The 19,799-nt window shown below is 43.1% G+C and overlaps 1 protein-coding gene across 1 annotated transcript in view; it reads right to left on the bottom strand.

The window, feature by feature from the left end:
- Positions 1-17,664: 17,664 nt before the first annotated feature.
- Positions 17,665-19,799, bottom strand: part of LOC108788550 (GRB2-associated-binding protein 3-like) — a 99,686-nt gene continuing 97,551 nt past the window's right edge. Inside the window, exon 7 of the mRNA XM_018558338.1 lies at positions 17,665-17,840. Coding sequence (XP_018413840.1) covers positions 17,665-17,840 — 176 coding nt within the window. The remainder of the gene's footprint in view (positions 17,841-19,799) is intronic.

Here is a 19,799-nt window from a genome sequence, read left to right on the forward strand (position 1 = left end):
AAAGAGTCCCCCCTACCTTCAAGTGTGTCTGGACTTCTCATAGCCCAGAGATTTTGCAGGTTCGACAGAAATTCTCAAAGGGAAAATTAAATCTCAGAGTAGTGAGTGAAGCAGCACCCCTGCCTTATCTTTCTGCTTATCCTGAGATCCTGCTGTTTAGATGCTTTCCATTTAGAAAGAGGAAAGAGCTGTCATCCAGGTGTTTAGCAGGAGAAACAAAAGTGTCAGATCCAGGGGGGGAATAGGAAAGTCTGATCTGCAAATCTCACCCTGCCTAAGTAACTTGAAGAAAGCAAGACTTTAGGCAGCAATGGGATTAAAGTCCATCAAAAGCAAAAATGTTTTTGTTTTGATGGGTTAGAACCCCCGATAGGTTTTTTTTATGCCCTGTCTTCAAAATTGTTGTCAAGAGAACAGAAACAGAAGGAAAATCTCATGTAGTCTGTTCCAGAGACAGCTGGAGGGGTTTTCCCTTTGGGGGATTTGCTCTTACTCCCTGTTGTGTCTACTGGTGAAGAATTGAAGTAGTGATGCACCGATAACAATACCAGCATTGGTATATACAGAGATCAGTGTGTGCTATACTCCCCACTGTGTATAGAGAGATCAGTGTATATAGAGATCAGTGTGTGCTATACTCCCCACTCTGTATATAGAGATCAGTGTAGATATAGTGATTAGTGTTTATATAGAGATCAGTGTGTGCTGCACTCCCCACTGTGTTTATAGAGATCAGTGTGTGCTATACTCCCCACTGTGTATAAATAGTGTTCACTGTGTGCTGTACTTCCCACAGTGTATATAGACATCAGTGTGTACTATATTCCTAACTCTGTATATAGAGCTCAGTGTGTGTTATACTCCTCACTGTGTATATAGAGATCAGTGTGTGCTAGACTCCTCACTATGTATATAGAGATCAGTGTGTGCTATACTCCCCACTATGTATATAGAGATCAGTGTGTGCTATACTCCCCACTATGTATATAGAGATCAGTGTGTGCTATACTCCCCACTGTGTATATACAGATCAGTGTATATAGAGATCAGTGTGTGCTATACTCCTCACTATGTATATAGAGATCAGTGTGTGCTATACTCCCCACTGTGTATATACAGATCAGTGTATATAGAGATCAGTGTGTGCTATACTCCTCACTGCGCATATAGATATCAGTGTGTATAAAGTGATAAGCAGTGTGTATATGGAGATCAGTGTGTGCTGTACTCCCCACTGTGTATATAGAGATCAGAGTGTGCTGTACTCCCTGTGATGATAATGGGGTTTGAGTCTATTATTATTAAATATAGCATTCTCTTGTCCCCCAGTTCAGAACACATGCAGGCCTTCATTTAGTCATTTGCCAGGTCCCTCCACATTCCACAGAACAGAGATCTGCTTATCTGGCCTGTGATCTTTATTGCCCCAGTACTAGTGAGAGTTCCAAATGTCCCTCTAGCCCTTTTATGGCAGCCCCTAATTAAAGGTATGCAAGCAAGCATTCATCTACCAGTCCACAAGTTGATAAACACAAGCAGGTCTGGTAGACTTAATGCCCCAGGTGACCCAGCATCGGGGGAGGAGATCACAGCAGGAGTCACACACACAGGGGCGGCCTGTCACTTCACACAAGCTGCCCCTGTCTCCCTACTGGTGCTGCCGTGGCTCTTTTTCTGTCTGCCACTGGGGGCGAAAGGTACAATTGCTGTGGGCCCCTGTAAACTATGGGGCCCAGGGCAACTGCCCCTTTTGCTCCACGATAAAGACGGCCCTGCTCTCCATTGCCACAGTTCGTTCTCTCTGCCTATTTTTTTTCATTACCACAATCTCATCTTACTTGGTTTTATTTTTGTTGATGCCTCCGCAATCTGATCTTGCTGTCCCCTCTACTCCCTCTGCACAATTCAATCTCACTGCTTATATCCCCCTCTATGCCACAGTTCAGTCTTACTGTGTCTTCTTTCTCCCTCCCTTCACAGACTGGTCTACGCCACAGATGATCTAAGGTCCACTGCTAGAAACCACAGAGTTTGGTGGGGGACCAGGAGTCTGACAATCCTGGAAGTGGGTCAGATGAAGAGGAGTCGTTGAAAAACCATAGCTCTTGAAGAGATGAAAGATCAGTGGCACTGGCAGCATGTAAGGTAAGTATAACATATCTTCTTACAGGAGAGGATTAATCTCCATCTTCAAAGTTTGCAACAAAGTCACTTTAAGAAATAAAGTGATGACACCTCCTTGCTTCCAGCCTGCTGATTGGGCAGTAAAGTAGCAGCAGTAGCTAATGATGTAAACTCTCTCCTATTAGAGGAGAGGGCCCTATGCAACTTTGAGGGAAACATTGGGAAAGAACAGCAATCCTTTAAATTGCATGCTTATGTGATGTCTTTAACCACTTGAAGTCCGCTGTGTTTACACCCCCTTCCCATCCAGGCCATTTTTCAGTATTCAGCACTGCAGTACTTTGACTGACATTTATTCCGTCATGCAACGCTGTACTGAAATGAATTTTATACAATTTTTTTAGGGACAGATAGAGCTTTCTTTTGGTGGTATTTAATCACCACTTTTATTTTTTACTATATTAAGGAAAAATTACAGAAAAAATAACAAAAAACTGTTTCCCCTATATTAAATTATAAAACATTTATTATGACCCAATTTTTGGGTAAAATATAAGAGACGGGGTCACGTCGGGTAAAAAGACACCAAACATGTCAAGCTTAAAAATTGCGCGCATGCGCGAAACCTCAAAAAACTACAGTACCCAAAATTGGCCATAGGCGATGCTTTAAAAGCTTTTACTGCTCATCAGTTTAGTGTTATCAGTGATTGATGACCCATCTGGGGACCCCAAAAGAAGCTGATGAAGCAGGTGAATGCGGAAGTGATGTAATACACATCACTTCTGCATTCACCATACGGAGGGAGCTCAGCAAGGAGGAAGATGCTGATCTCCCCCCCATCTTACCTTCTGACGCCCTCCCAAGCTGGTCCAGGGCCGCAGCTGGGCTAGCGGATCCTGGCGATTGAAGGTGAGGGGGCGGCAGCACTTGCACGCGGGGGAGGGGGGCGCAGATTAAATCTCCCCATACAACCGATCGCGGCTATAGAGCCGGTAACCCGCAATGGGAGTCTGCCGTCTGCCCGTTTTTTCCGGACGGCGGAAGGTTAAGCTGTATGCAGTTTAAAAGAACACTATTATTGTAACAGACAGTGTCAATGACACCATATTCTGGCATCACATAATTTGTACAGAATATGCAAGTTTATTTCATATTTTAAACTTTAAATAAAATGATGTGCCAAGCTTATAAATACATGGTGAAAAAAACATTGTATATAGTAAAAGATATATAAAATGTATATAAAATAATCAATGCCAAAAAAACAGTGAGCAGGTAGAAAGTACCAAGAACAGCTGTGTGAATACAACAATTTTTATATACATACAGTCTTATCCGTGTGCTAAACTTTTAACACGGATGAATACAGTAATACCTTGGTTTACTAGCATAATTCGTTCCGGAAGCATGCTTGTAATACAAAGCACTTGTATAGCAAAGTGAATTTCCCCATAGGAAATAATAGAGATTCAGATGATTCATTCCACAACCCAAAAATATTAATATAAAAATGATTACAATACTGTACTATAATATAATACTGTACAAAATATAAAGAAAAATAAACCAATTACAGGTACCTTCGTGGCTGGTGTGAGGGAGACAAGAGAGAGGAGGATTATTGTGTAGGACGACTTTCACTATCACTAACGGAATCACTGCTATCTCTTGGCTCAATGGAATCTTTTTTCATTTCGTGAAACCTTAACAAGGAATCTATCCAATGACACTTGCTGTTGCCTCCTTTTTGAGGATTTTGCGTGAATGTGACATTGCATTGTTTTTTCTCCTTATCTCTTTTTGGGTTTGGTGATCTTTTGTGCTGTTTCGAAAGGATTCATTGTTATCGTATACAAGAGCTTCCCTCCCTTTTCTGAGAAGCGAACTGCACCGTGAGACCTACTTTGTGGGTCCACTCACTTGTTGTGATCAGAGTGTTTAGAAGCTTTATCACTTATGTATTGGTGCAGATAATTTTTTTGTCACATTTTAAACTTTAGTATATATTTTTCACATTAAAATGAAGGGACCAGGCAGCTGAGGACCAGCTGGGGAAACATTATGTGATGCACTTTGATAGTGCAGTAGAGGCAGCATGAGATGGTAATGCTGGCAAGCCAGCAATGGTGGCAGGAGATGATTATGTTGTCAAGCCAGCAGCGGTAGAAAAAGATGGTAACAGTGGCAGGATGTGGTCATTGTGGCAGGAGATAGTAATGGTGGCAGGCCATCAGCGGTAAAACAAGATGGTAATGGTGGAAGTAGATGGTAATGGTGGCAGGCTATCAGTTGCAGAAAAATATGGTAATGGTGGCAGGATCTGGTGAAGGTGGCACGAGTTGGTTATGTTGTCTGGCCAGCAGCAGCAGTAGAAAAAGATGGTAATGGTGACAGGTTGTGGTAATGGTGCCAGAAGATGGTAATGTTGGCAGGCCAGCAGTGGTAGAAAAAGATGGTAATAGTGGCAGGATCTGGTAATGGTGGCAGGAGATGTTAATCTTGGCAGGCCAGCATTGGTGGCAGGAGATGGCAATGCTGTATGGTATAATAATGTTTTTAATGGGCCAGATTAAAAAAAGAAATATGCATTCTAAAGAATGACTTTAAAGCCTCACTGAGGCAGCCACCACCTCTGCTGCTCTTCCTTTCACTGACCTAAAGGCCGTGACACACTGCACGCGAAGCCGTGCAGAGCGAAGCAAAGCTATCCGGCACGGAGCTTTGCGTGCAGTGTGTGAGCTGAGTACAGTCAGATGATTGACAGCACCTTCAGCCAATCGGCTCGTCCGTAACAACCTGCCAGCTGTCGCATCGCGACGCGCTGGTTTATACGCTCGAGCCGATTGGCTGGAGTTGAAATTGTTCATCTCGGCACGCTCAGCTCCGCGAGCTCTCGCAAGCTGAGCTGCCGAGCAGAAAATTACATGACACACTGCTCGCAAAGGCAGCGCGCCCCCGCTCCGCGCTGCTTCGCGTGCAGTGTGTCACGGCCTTAAGGCATATTGGCCATGAAAGGAGATCCTACCACTCTCTGGAAAGGTAGCTAAGAGGTTCCTCTGCAGCAAATCTACCAAGTGGCATATTTTTTGCTTCCTCTCTAATGGCAGGGTGGGGTCTTGAATTTTCCCCTTGTATTGGGGCTATCTGATGGCAGGATGGGGTCTGGAATTTAATCCTTGTATCAGGGATCCAGACGGGTGGCCAACCAGCAATGGTCCCTCTCCTTCATGACCAGAATCCTGTGGTTCTTCCCAAGCATTGCAGCATGAATAAGCCCATTTACCACAAATTACGAATGGAGTAACTGTTTGCTGAAGACAACAGTGTCCCCTCTGATCTCACCCACCCATGTACAGCTCCTGGGGTTTGGGAGGGGTGAAACGTGTCCTCCTCCAGTCCTCCTCATGTTTCTCCTCTGACTGCTATGCCTCAAAGGGAGGCAGTCATTTGTGAAAAGATCCCTCAGGTCCTGAGACACCAGGTAGTCCTCTATTTCTCTGCTTCCGTGCCTCCAATACCCAGTCTATTACACCATGCAGTGTGTGCATGAGCAAGAACACCAGATTGATTATGTCCCTGATCCCCGCCTCATTGCAGCTCATCATTCTGATCGCCTCTTTGATTAGTGACAAAATAGTCAAAATAGAATGGTGACAAATAGAAAAAAAAACACAGATGCCCAGAGCCTGTCCTTGTTCCGTACTCATAAAAATACTAATTATCGACCCCAGCTGTTATCATGAACCATCAAACAGCTAGCAAAATCAGTTTGGGGTTGCATGCTGAACGTAATGCTTTAGATTAAATCACATATGCACCTACTGCCTTACTCATCTTGCAGTTTCGTTCCAGCACCATGAACTATCACTGAACAGTTAATTTGCCTGCACATTGAGCATGGTTTGTATACAGGCATACATTCTGTCATGTAGTGGAAGTGACAGTGCTGCACATACCCTGGGAGACACCGCACAAAGGCAGATAACTGCACACAAGGGAGACACAGTTTCAGAGCAAACAGTAATCACCAGACTGCGCCTGGAAACGGTATTTGAACCTTCTGGAAAAAAAATAAAAAATAAAACAAAAGCCGAACAATTGTTTTAAAAAAAGGATACAAAAAACTGTTTATAAGAACGTAAGAATGCTAACATACAATCAGTTTAGTAATATGGACTCTAAACCCAAATGATGTGTAAAAAGTATTTCAAAAACTTTTACTAAAAGTGTAAAGTATTTGTTGATTCTGCCAGTTTGCCTGCCTTTCTGAATGTGTGTTAATAAGCTACCTGCAGGCTCTCTACTTGCTGAGTGTAGTCACACACTCCCATTCTTACTAGCAAACCCATAACTGAGCATGGAGTTTTCTCCTCTTCTTTGTGTGTAAAATCACGTCAGAGGCTGCAGAAGGTTATTCTGTAATGATTGACAACAGCTCACACACAGTGCCTCACTGTCATCCAATAGCAGAGCATGCCAGCAGCATGATGTTTTGCTTTGGTACTGCCCATCATCCCAATCCCTACTAAGTTGAGGACCAGGATTGCAGTCATGTGACCCCTGCAAAATATACCATTTATTTATTCTATTTGTTTAGGTGATTTCAGATTGCAATTCTCATTTCATTACATATCTATACATTCCAGCTGGAGAGGAAGTAATCTTTTACAAAATAAAGCATAAATAATTAAATAAATAATAAAACAGAGCAAAAGTAATACAATTAAAACCTTCATGGAATGCATGAAAACTGATAATACTACATAATCCCCTCTCCATTTTCAAGAGCAAGGCTTCACCACTGGCCACCAACATAAGGGAGCATTTCACCACTGGCCATCAACATACGGAAGCATTTCACCACAGGCCATTAACATACACTCTACCAATGACCACCAACACAAGGGGGAACTTTATAATTGAACACTAACCTAAAGGAGCATTTCACCACTGGTCACCAACATAAGGGAGCATTTCACCACTGGCCATCAACATAGGGAAGCATTTCACCACTGGTCATTAACATACACTCTACCAATGACCACCAACACAAGGGGAAACTTTATCATTGAACACTAACCTAAAGGAGCATTTCACCATTGGCCATCAAAATAAGAAAGCATTTCACCATTGGCCATCAACATAAGGGTACACTCTACCAATGACCACCAACACAAGGGGGAACTTCATCATTGACCACTAACCAATGAAGGACTACTTTACCACTGACCACCAATATAAGACCACCAATATAAGTGGACATTTCTTCAGTAACCAACAACGTAAGGGGGGACTTCTTTATTGACCATCAGTGTAAGAGAGAGCTACAGACCACTCTGCATAATGCATACCCCAGACATACCTATGTTCTACTGTACATTACACACTGTGACTGATGTACTGGTATAATCTAAATTGTACACTGCAAACCCCTGACCGTTGTATTGTGAATGGTTGCACTGTCTGTGTTTTCTTTCTTACTATAATTATTACTAACTTGATTTCATGATTATTACTGAAAATACATTTGTTGCATAGTAGAGGGAAAGATTCACCCACTGCAGCTTTCACATAAGCTATGTAAGTCACTGCCCATGGTATACTGGTACAAAATAGCAAAGTTGATCAATTCTCTCTAAAATAAAGGAAAAACTATCAGGGTTATGCTAAAACGGGCAAAGAGTTTGGAGAAGGCAGGAGAAGTTAACAATCTAGCGGATTTGGAAAAATTCTCCAATTCAGCTCACTTTTCAGTTCAGCTATGTTGTCCTAGATTGTTCACTTCTCCTGCCTTCTCCAAACTCTTCACCCTTTTGTTAATAACCCTGTAAAACACTGTTCATTTGCCCTTTATTATAAATATAGCAGAATAGCATTGTTTATCATAACCTCTCCCTAAAAAAGAAAAACTGTTTAACTGCTGTTCATATCAGTCAGTGATAACCATAATGATGATGATAATATCATCTGCTAACGGAACTGAAGCTGTATTTACTGAGGTACTATTCAAACTGTAATATCTAACTGAGCATGCATTATACAGGGCTTGAAGTATAAACACTGGAGCAAGGCAATCTGGAGAAATGTGGAGTTGTTGTCCATAGCCAGTCCACCAAGAAGTTCTCATCTTGCACTCAATGAAATTAAACATTAGTTCATATTTCTTTAGGTTTTCGTTGCCCTTGTTTTTATATGAGGTCCTTAACAACTGTATCAAAAGCAATAAAGATCTGCTGCGTTGATGAGAGTAATCTTCCCCTTTCTTCTAGTATACTGCAAAGTTTTTGTTATTCAACAGTATAGTCAAATAACTGTTACTTTTGCTCCTTCAAACATAAAAATTAATAATAAACGCAGTGGGCCTGGATTACAACACTATGCATGTGTGTCTTTCCATCAAACCTGCATGCCCAAAGAATTATATAATAATTATATATGTTATACAGGATTTATATAGTGCCAACAGTTCGCGCAGGGCTTTACAATATAAGGAGGACATTACAGTTACAATACAAATCAAAACAAGGTGGTGAGGAGGGCCCTTTTAGTAAGGAGTTTACAATCTAAAAGTATACACACTGATCAGTCATAACACCATGACCATTGGGAGGTGAAGTGAACAACTTTGATTTTTTTTCATTTCAATGGAACCTGGAAGTGGGTGGCATATTGGGTAGCACGTGAAGATTCTGTCCCTGAAGTTGATGTGTTGGAAGCAGAAAAAATGGGCAAGTGTAAGGATTTGAGCGATTTTGACAAGGGCCAAACTGTGATGGCTAGTCAGAGCAACTCCAAAACTGCTCTGGTGAGATGTTCCCAGTCTGCAGTGGTCAGGACCTACCAAAAGTGGTCCTAGGAGGGTAAACCTGTGAACCCGCGACAGGGTCATGGGCAGCCAAGGCTCAATGATGCACATGGGGACCGAAGGCTGGCCTGTGTAGTCCCATTCAATTGAAGAGCTACTGTACTGGTTCTGATAGAAAGGTGTCTGAACACAGTGCATCGCAGTTTGTTGCATATGCGGCTGCATAGCAGCAGACCTGTCAGGTTGCCCAAGCTGACCCCTGTCCACCACCAAAAGTGCCTAAAATGGGCAAGTGAGCATACAATCTACTTGTCCCAATACCAAAAAAAATAGTTTTAGTCAAAACTAGGAATGCACCAATACCGTTTTTTGGGTATCTAGTACGAGTACCGATATTTTGCTTTCTGTACTCGCTGATACCGAGTACGAATACTAGTGCTTCCGCTGGCATGGAGCAGGCTTCCCGGGCAATCAGGAAGCCGGGCTGCGGGTAATGACATGCCACCCGTCTTCCTGATTGCCAGGGAAGCCGACTCCATGTTGTTTGGCCAGCTAGATTGTGATTGGCCGGGGAAACAGGCTTCCCGGGCCAATCAGCATCGAGCCAGCTTTCCAGCCAATCAGGAAGACGTGCGGCAAGTAATGACCTGATTGGCTGGGAAGCCGGCTAAATGCTGATTGGCCAGGAAGCTGGCTTCCCAGCCAATCAGCAAGGAGCTGGCTTCCCAGCCAATTAGGAAACCCAGGAGGCAGGTCATCACTCGCCGCTCGCTTCCTGGTTGCACGGGAAGCTGGCTCCATGTTCCCCTACGGCACTGCCGGTCAGAGGAAATCTTCCTCTGACCAGAAGTTCCGGTATCAGGGAAGGTGTCGGAGCATTTGGGCGAGTACAAGTACATGCCCAAATATTCTGTATCAGTGTATCCCTAATCAAAACTGTATTTGACTGTGCTAAATAGCGCTTCTCATTGGTTAGCGTAAGTATAGCCGGGGGGGGTTTGCGTTTGGGAGAGACCGGGCCAGATTTGATCGGGTAATTCCATTTTCCCATATTACCTGGGAGAGTGAACTTACCCTTTAATGCACATTGTGCGTGTAAGAGAGTTCTGTGTCTGGCTACCACAATATGGCACACAGTGGAATGGTGGAAGCACTCAACGCACACACACACAATGTCCTACACGTGCGTTTATTTGCTTGCAGATGGCAGGGGCAGCGGGGTTGGTTTTATTTTAATTTGGAGGGGACAGGTTCTCTTTATGGAACCTGCCCTCCAACACAGAACAGATGTTCTGTGCAGTTCCTGACAGCTGAGACAGGTGACGCTGTGATTAAAGCGCCACGGTCTCTGTGATCACACAGAGCAGATGAAGAACGGTGAGCTCATGTGCCACGTCGGGGGGGCAAGATCAGCCCTGCTCGTTTCATACAAGTGATCTGATCAGATCACTTGTATAAAAACGAGCAGCGGCTCCCCACTGTATATTTAGCTCTGCTTGTCCGGAGCAGGGCTAAATGTACATAAAAAACTACTCGCCCGGCACCCGAAACCTGGGAGTCGGCTGATAGGAATTCCACACCCCTGATCTGTGGAATGTGCTGGAAAAAAAAGTTCAATCCATGGAGGCCCAACTTGCAACTTACAGGACACAAAGGATCGGCTAATGATGGCTTGGTGCCAGATACCACAGCATACTTTCAGATGTCTAGAGGAGTCCATGCCTCAAAGTGTCAGGGCTGTTATGGTAGCAAAAGGGGGGCCTACTCAATATTAGGAGGGTGGTAATAATTTTATGGCTGATCGGTGTATGTGGAATTTACTAACAAGTGTATTTGTAACAGAATGTAAGCTTTATATGGTCTGAACACACACCAGCTATGTCAGCTACGCCATGGCAATTTTTTCCTAATGATTTTAGGGCTAACAGCTTATAATTTTTTTTAGATTAGCATACCATGAAGGGATAGTGTGCATTGGCCTGTAACATGAAAGTGATCCTGCCACTATGCACTACAAACTAACATAAGATAAGGGCGCCTGAAAAAGAAGAAGCAGTATACTTTCCTTTTTGGAGGTCCATGTCTTGAAATACTGTCATGTAGTTTATCCCTGGCCACCACCCCCAATCTCCCCCCGCCCCTGCTGCACAATAATGTTCCTGTATGTCGTGTTGTAGAAACTACAATGGACCCCACCATATGCATTGAAAATTGCATGCATGTGTATGTGTAATGATTGAGGGCCTGTTCACACCAACTCCAGACCAAAATGTTTGTTATCTTTACCTAAATATATACTCAGTAATTCCAATGGTTTTAAATGAGGCTAGTGCACACCATTGCGTTCAGGTGCAGAGTTTTTGTTTTTTTTAAAGTACATTTAAAGTACATTATGCTACATTTTTTTCACACCGGAATGCCCAAAAATGCATGTAAGCGCACCGGAATGCACTGGAAAACCCAAGCAAAACCAATTTCTAAACAAATCACCGGAACACATCAAAAATGCACATAAATGCATTTGCAGAAACGCATCCAGATCTGGTCTGGAGATAGTGTGAGCAGGCCCTGAACCCTGATATTGTTAATATACTATAGTAGTTAGCTCCATCGCATCATTTCAAGGATCTCATGCCTGTTACTATAGTACAGTAGAACTCATACCTATTACTAGGGCCCAACAATATGAGGAAAGGAAGCGTTCAGATCTGGATGAAGCCATGTTTAGCCAGCTTTATTCTCTGAATTAGTGTTCCAGCTGTCACGGAACTATCATTTCCAGCACAGGCAGGCAAAGAATGGCCACCAAATAACAGAATGTGGAGATCAGTGCAAGAATACTTTTTATACACTATAATTGTTATAAATCAGACACAAGTATATAAATGAACCTAAAAGCTTACATACACATAAACAGAATTCTATTCAATAACCATGGTCATTATTTATATGCAGATGTTGCAAGATTTGTGGTGTTACAGCACTAGAATCCTGTGGTTCTCAACTTGTGCAGGTTTGCAGAAATAAAGAGAGAAAGATATAGTAAAAAAGAAGAACCAATTACTAATCTACACACATCCTCATTTCGCTTTAACAAATGAAAGCTATTTTCCCTCCCTGCCTATGTGAGCTCCCTTTTGATGTTTCTTGAAAAAAAAAAAAAAAAAAGCTAGCGGAAAATGTAGTTATTGAGAATATTGTGGAAGAGATTATCAGACAAATGCAGTAAAATATCTGGATAAATGTTCCCGGTTACCATACACATAAAACAACATGAACAACATGTATACTTGCATTTGATGTGGTAACAGTAGCAGCGTTACCATTACTTTACCATCATCTTTATGAACCTGCTACATCCTTCCTGTTGAGAGCATTGCTGAGAAAAGACAAGCAGTTTTTAGAAAGCCAGAACAAACTCACCTACTCCATATCGCTCTTTGTGGGTTCTTTGCCAGGGAACCATCCTGAGCTAGTTAGAGCAGTCCAGAACCCCCAGTCCCTGGACACTCTAATCACCACGCACAAAAAAAAGGAATTTCAAGTGACTTCAAAATATTTTGATAACCAAGTTTGCCTGTCACTGTTCAACTGATTGTAGATCTGATTCCCCTTGTGACACTCCTACAGAGTACTTCCTTCTTGCACTGTATGAAATGTTCAGTTTTTCTATTTCCTCTTCTGAGTGCAAAACTGCTTAAGCAACTGTCACAGAAACTAGTGCACACATAATCCTGTGTATTATACTATTTGATCACATTCCACTCAGTTAAATGTTGCTTTAAGTGAATATTTATTTTTTTATATGCAGGCCGTTTTCCATTTATTCAACAAGGAATATACATTTCATAAAATGTCCCTTTATTTCTTTGTAACTTCTTTGAAGAGATTGTAATTTTATGAAAAACAGATTTGCTGCTTATGATGGTAGGGAGGTCTGATGAACCTCAAACTGGGTGGCAGGAAAAGGAAAGTGGTGCTGAACACCATGCTCCTCTCATTTTTCCATAATGCCAAAGTCGGTAACAAGATGGTAAGATTTAAATCTGTATTTAGGCAGCCATGGGAGTCAGCACATTAAATCGAATTCAAATTAGAAGAAATGCAGAGACATCTCCAAACCTAATTAGCCCAAGGTCTTCAATGGACTGCTGGTAAGGCCCTGTCTTAAATGTTCATGTTGTAACTGTTCTGGTCTGAAATTTAGAAATACACATCTGTAAAGCTGTGGTATTTAACTATAGCTGAACTTCCACAGCCAGCTACATTTTCCATAATTTCTACTGTAATAGAGTTACATTTCTGAATAGTTGTTACATGAATGTAGATGAAGATCCAGTTCCATTAGACACCAATTAAGACTTTATTATAAGTTCCAGAAAGACACATAAGGTACCAACCACATCTGCACAGACGCATGGTCACGTTTTCCGGGTAACTGGAAAATGTGCGCTAGTGCGCATGCAACAGACTTCCGCATGGAAACATGTGCATGGCTGGCGCACAGGAAGTGACGCTTCTCCTGCTAATGGATTGGCCTATATAAGCTCACCCGTCATATCCTTAGTTGCTGGATGATCTGGTTCCTTGTGTATCCTTGACTCTACCCTGCTGACTTGCTTCCTGTGTTTGACCCGGATTTCCTCTGACCTCTCTTGATTGCTGCCTGCCTCCTGACCTCGGCCTGTTTATTGGACTCCCTTCTGCCTCCTGTTTTTGTACTTTGTTGCTCGGCTGGCGTTGACCCCTTGGCTTCCATTGGACCTCGCGCCTGTCTTCTGCTCCGTTACCCTGCTGCCCGTCTGGTTTGACCTTGGCTCTGCTTGACCTGCCTCAGTTACAGATCCAGGACTTTCTACTCTGCACGGTGTCTATATCATGGCTTGGCACTCGTACTGCTCGTTGTCACTCCTCCTCTGTTCCCATCCTCAGGGTTCGGGGACACAAGCTGCAAGGGAAGCCTCCTCTGCAAGGGAAGCCTCCACTCAGGTACCTGACATCTGCACTGTAACAAACACCAGGTAGACTCTACTTAAAGTTGAAGCTCACCCTAGAATTACTTAATGAACATTAAACAGCAAACTAATATATGTACCTTGATAAATGCTTAGCAACATGTTTGACTTCTATCCACTCTCCAGCAATTAGCATTGGAAACTGCTGGCTATTTACTAGAAACACCATGCAACTCATGGTGTCACTCGGCCCCCCTCATACTGTGATTTATAGTATCAGGGCACAGAGGGAGCACATTCATGCAGTTTCTCAGTCAGGCTGCTTCCTCTATGCCCTGATGTTGTAAAGCATGAGAGGGGCCGAGCAACACCATCAGTTGCATGAGTCTTTTGGTGTCTAGATTATTGCCTGGTGAGCTTGAAAATCTCTGTGCAGAACGAGATCACCAAATCACTAAAGCCAGTTGCTGTGTATCAAGGCTTGGGTAAGAGTGTACATCAGAAATCATCCAACACAATAGTGTTTTATATGAGAACTAGCAATTAGAAAGTTTGCCTGTCAGTAAGAGTAATGCTGTTTTGTTTAAGTGTGTATAAACTTAAAAAAAATCATAAAATAGTATCTTACCCTTCAGTTGTTGCAGTGTTGTAATTCATTTCTTCTTTTTGCCTTTGTCCCACCTGGTGATCCTGCCAGCTCCTTCACGTCCTGTCCTAGGGTGACAACACTGCCTAAACTTTCACCTATGCCAAAACAATCTTGTCACCCTGGAAAACAGTGTGGATTACAAACTGTATGTGTCAACACACAGCCAGCACTTGTAGCATGATTGCCCACTTATAGTGTAGCGCTAATGATTAATATCAGCTACCGAGGCTCTATTGCACTTTAAAAGAATATTGTTACTGTAATAGGACCCATTTCTATTAAAGCCTTACAAGGACAATTTCCCACATACAACACATTTGCAGGTGTTCGTCTCCTTTTCAAGTTTGTAAGTTTTAGAGAGATAGAGTTTTTAGAGCTAAGTTTTAGAGCTAAGAGTGAAACAGTCTTTGTTGTGTTTTTATTCTGCAGTATACATTTCCAAAAAGCGCTAAGTCTTTTCACCTCACAATCTTGTTTGGGTAATTGCCTCTGCCCCCACTGCATACACTCCCTCCCATACATGTTTGTGCTGTTAATCACAGTCATTGTGATATGACTAGCCAATGATCTGCGGATTTGGTGTTTGAACACAAAGTCAAGTGGTGACCCATCCCAAAACAATTCACAAACCAATTTGGGTCCTGACCCATAGTTTAAGAAACACTGCTCTTTTGGGTGCACACTTTTTGACAACATCACTAAAGAGATACGTACACCCATGTCTATGGTACAGGTGCACAAAACGGAAGTGGTCAGAAGGAATGAGGCAGAATGTGCACAACGCATAAAGTTAAGAAGATAAAAAACAAATGTTTTGTTATAATCCAGCGACACACATATGGTATTAGGGACTTTAACTGTATGTTAATTTTTTTGGGGGGGAGGGGTTAGTGTATGTACACTATAACAATTTGCTGATTTTATTTTCTCTCTTTGTTTGTTAAATATACCACTGAAAGCATTTTGTTACATCTGTGCATTAAGTGCAAAACAATATCTGTTGCTCCTGCCAGAAATCTTGCGAGCTGAAAACTTTCTGTGCTCTCTGCCTTTGAAAACTGTATATCCTTGTTGACCACTGCCACTAGCATCACTGAGAGGAGGGGGATACTCAGTAATTCAGACCTTATGGCGCTGGCAGCAGGCCCCTGTAAATGGACTACCAGTGGCGCTGCCAAGACTCTGTTTACCTACGTAAAGCAGACTGTTGGCTCTACACTGAAAGTGATTCCAGTGACTGAGCTGCCGCCAGATCGCTTTCACAGGGTAGTAAACTAATTCCCCCCTCTGCCCGACACTCCCCACTTTGCTTCCCAGGTTCCACTGCTCCTCCTCGGGTGTCAGCGGGAAGCAGGGACAGCAGCGGGAAGCAGGGACAGAGACCGGGGAACATCCCCTGAATGGAGCCGGAAGAGCCACTGATTGCACCACTTCCGGCTCTTCAGCTGTCAAGCCGGGAAAGAAGCTATTCAAGCCCAATCTGCACCTGAATAGCTTCTTTGAAGAGGAAAGGTGGCAATAGGGGGCTAATAGACTTCTAAAGTCACCTTAAAGAGTACCTGTCACCACTAATATGCTATCACATAGGCGGCTTGTGAGCCTCCATATGTGATAGCAATAAAGTTAAGTGCAAAGAAAATTTAAAAAAAAAAAGAAAAGTTTAAAAAAAGTAAAGTGAAATAAAATGCATTTAAAAATACCCCAAAAATGTTATAGTCTCTCAGGCGCATAGTAGCGTAAACACACGTCAGGTGCACCTACGTACGACAAGTGCACTACACGTTGGGTATCACCGCGTATGCCAGAGTGAGAGCAATAATTTTCCCGCCAATATTTACAGTTAACTCTAAACTGATGATCCATAGAGACTTTTAAAGCGTGCCTTTAGACAATTTGGGGCACCATATTTTGTCGCCATTTCATGGGCGCACGCAATTTTTAAGCTTGCCATGTTGGGTATCTATTTACTCGGCATAACCTCTTCTTTTATTTTTTTTACAACAAATTTGGTATTATATTGTTTACATGTTTTTGTGCACTGCAATAAATTTGAGTGTAATTTTGGGTTTGATTAAGTGTTGCGCTAATATCATGAAATGTAAACATTTGCAACTGCCACCATTTTATTCTACAGGATCTGTGCTTTCGGGAAATATATAATTCTGGGTTGTAAGTAATTTTCAGGCCTAAAATGTGGATTATAACATGTGTGCAAAAAAAACAAAAACAAAAAACGCCCTGGCAGCAAAAAGGGTTAAACAACATTAATGTAAATGTATATATTTGTATTGATATCTATTGTATATGTATACTCTGCAGTACAGATCGATCTCTATCCTCTGCTTTCATGGGTAAACTTTCATGGATAAACATCAGACGCCATTGCTACAGATCAATTCTGGGTTACATAGTTACATAGTTACATAGTATTTGAGGTTGAATAAAGACATAAGTCCATCAAGTCCAACCTGTTGTGTGTGTGTGTGTGTGTGTGTGTATAGGTCCATGAGTGTTCTCATTCTTAAGAGTACCTGTACCCTTGTACATTTCGGTCTCTCAGAAAGTCGTCCAAAAGCCTCTTGAATGATTCCAGATTAATTGCGGAAATTACCGCTTGAGGCAGTGAGTTCCAGACCCTAACCGTGCGAACTGAGAAGAACCCCCTTCGCCCCTTGTGTTCACATTTTTTTTCTACCAGTTTTAGGTGGTGTCCTCTAGTCTTTGTTACGGAATTAATCTCAAAGAGTTTGTTGCTAATGTTGCTATGACTATGGAACATTTTGTACATGAAAATCATGTCCCCCGAGGCGCATGCGCGCAGCTGCCGATGACGGGTGGTAAGTGAGACAGCTCCGCGACTCCTCCGGACAATTACCCCATAAGCACGGAGCCAACTGCTCCCCATTAGCCGAAACTCACTTACCTTGCCCTATTCCCTTGCCCTCAGAACGGCCCACGGCGCCATCCATGTCGCAATCCAGGTCTAAGAGCGGCCAAAAGATCGTTCATCCCCACAGGGCCCATCCAACACCCCGACCTCCTCATCGAAGCGTACCCGCAGTGACTCCGACCATAATCACTCGGGAGAATTCCGTGGACCGGCCACTGAGATGACACCCAGGCAAGGCTCATCGGATTGATCGACTCTGGTACTTTACCTGGCAGTTAACACCGTCCCTCTGGCGACTCAATAAGAGATCTTTTGCCGGGATCCACAGATCGTTGCCCTGAATGGCCCCGATTGATCCTCCTGTGGTGGCAGCGTCTGGCTTGCCTTTGTTTTTTCTACCGAATGTTGCCGAGTCTTGTAGTTATGGCACACCACACGGATAAGCCCTATTTAATTAGGGTTGCACCGCATTCAGTTTACATAGATATGTCTGAATGTACTGTTCCTATATCCTGTGAAACAGTTGTTTGCAAAGGGCTTTCAATGCAGTGCTTCTCGATTATCTGCTTGATCCTATTCTACTATGCACAAGTTATGTTTCCCTATTTTGAAATGGTTGATATTACAGCTCTTAGACCATTCATATAGTGATGTTTTGGCATGTTAATGTATTCGATTGTCCGGGGGAGTTAGTCAATGTGCCCCCTTGACCTTGGGTAGACATGGATCACATGGATCCCTCTACCCAACGACACGACATAGTTGCGGAGATTTTCCGCCGGCAGCATTTGCTGCAAAATGTTTTTTGTTTGTTTTTTTCGTATAGCACTTATTGTTATGTTATTTTCATGGCACTCCCCTACCTCCTGTCCTCCTCTCTCTCATTTCTTCCTTCTCCCACTTTCCTCCTGCCCTCTCTATCTCCCCCTCTCCCAGGCTGCATGATAGGACCTGGTTATGGCTCAAATATGGTCCCGTATCCACCCCTCATTAGACTCCTGGGGCATCTTCCCCCACCTCTATTGACATGACCATCAAAATTTTAAGCCTCAATGTCCAAGGCCTTAACTCCCCTAACAAGAGAACGCGAGCATTCCGATTCTTTCGCTCCTCTCATGCGGACATTGTCTGCCTACAGGAGACCCATTTCTCCAGGTCCTCATGCCCTAAATATTTTCACGCCCAATACCCTACCATATACATGGCCAACGACAATTGTAAGAGAAAGGGAGTATTGATCGGCTTTCGCCGCTCAGCCAACTTCATATGCCATTCCGTAATCCGAGATCCCCTTGGCAGATACTTAATACTCACGGGTCTTTTACATGATTCTGAAGTCACTCTAGTCTCATACTATGCCCCCAACACTGATCAACTCCCCTTTTTCACAGGTCTAATGGAAAAAATTCAGGCTAGCAGCACGGGCACGGTCATCCTATGTGGCGATTCAAATTTAGTCCTCCTACCTCATAAAGACAGATCTAACGATACTCCAACATACTTGACATCAGCCAAAGCATTCCGTAACATCCTCTCTACTCATGCACTCATTGATTGCTGGAGAGAGGTGAACCCTCATAAGGTAGACTTCACGCATTACTCTCATCCACATGACGTCTTCTCCAGAATAGACCATATTCTCGTCTCCCACTCTCTAATTCCCTCTATCATGCAATCTAAAATTCTTCCCATACCATGGTCTGACCACTCTGCAGTCACCTTACTTCTCTCAGGTATTTCCCCCCACAATAAGCCATTCACATGGACCTTGAACGATTCCCTATTATCTGACCCTACCACTAAGAACGCCATTGAGTCATGCTTATCCGACTACATGGAAATCAATCAGACGCCAGACATATCCCCAACTTTATCGTGGGAAGCCCACAAACCAGTGCTTAGAGGAAAAATCATTCAACTGGCATCCCAACTTAAGAAGGAAAGGCTTAAACGCCTGGCGTCTTTAGAACAGGAATACTATTCCTGTGCCCAAGCTTTTACCTGCTCCCCTACACCGTCTAATAGAGCTAAACTTGACGCGGCTCGCCAAGCGCTTAATCTATTACTGACTGACCATGCAGCCAAGCAATTACAACGCACGGCCCACAAATTTTACCTTAAGGGAAACAAAGCAGACACCTTACTGGCAAACAGACTAAGATCTCTTGACCCTTCCTTCAAACCCTTTAGATTACGCGCCGCTTCGGGAACCCCCACTAGTAATCCTCTCACCATTCTGGACCTCTTCCATAAGCACCTCTCATCCCTCTATTCGGAGCCCAACCCATCCTCAACAGTTGATATAGACAGTTTCCTGAATGGAATCAACCTCCCTCCCCTCTTGCCTGCACAAGCGGAGGCATTGGACGACCC

Source organism: Nanorana parkeri, unplaced genomic scaffold, assembly GCF_000935625.1.
Source record: "Nanorana parkeri isolate BGI_ZX_2015 unplaced genomic scaffold, ASM93562v1 scaffold332, whole genome shotgun sequence".
Classification (NCBI taxonomy): domain Eukaryota; kingdom Metazoa; phylum Chordata; class Amphibia; order Anura; family Dicroglossidae; genus Nanorana; species Nanorana parkeri.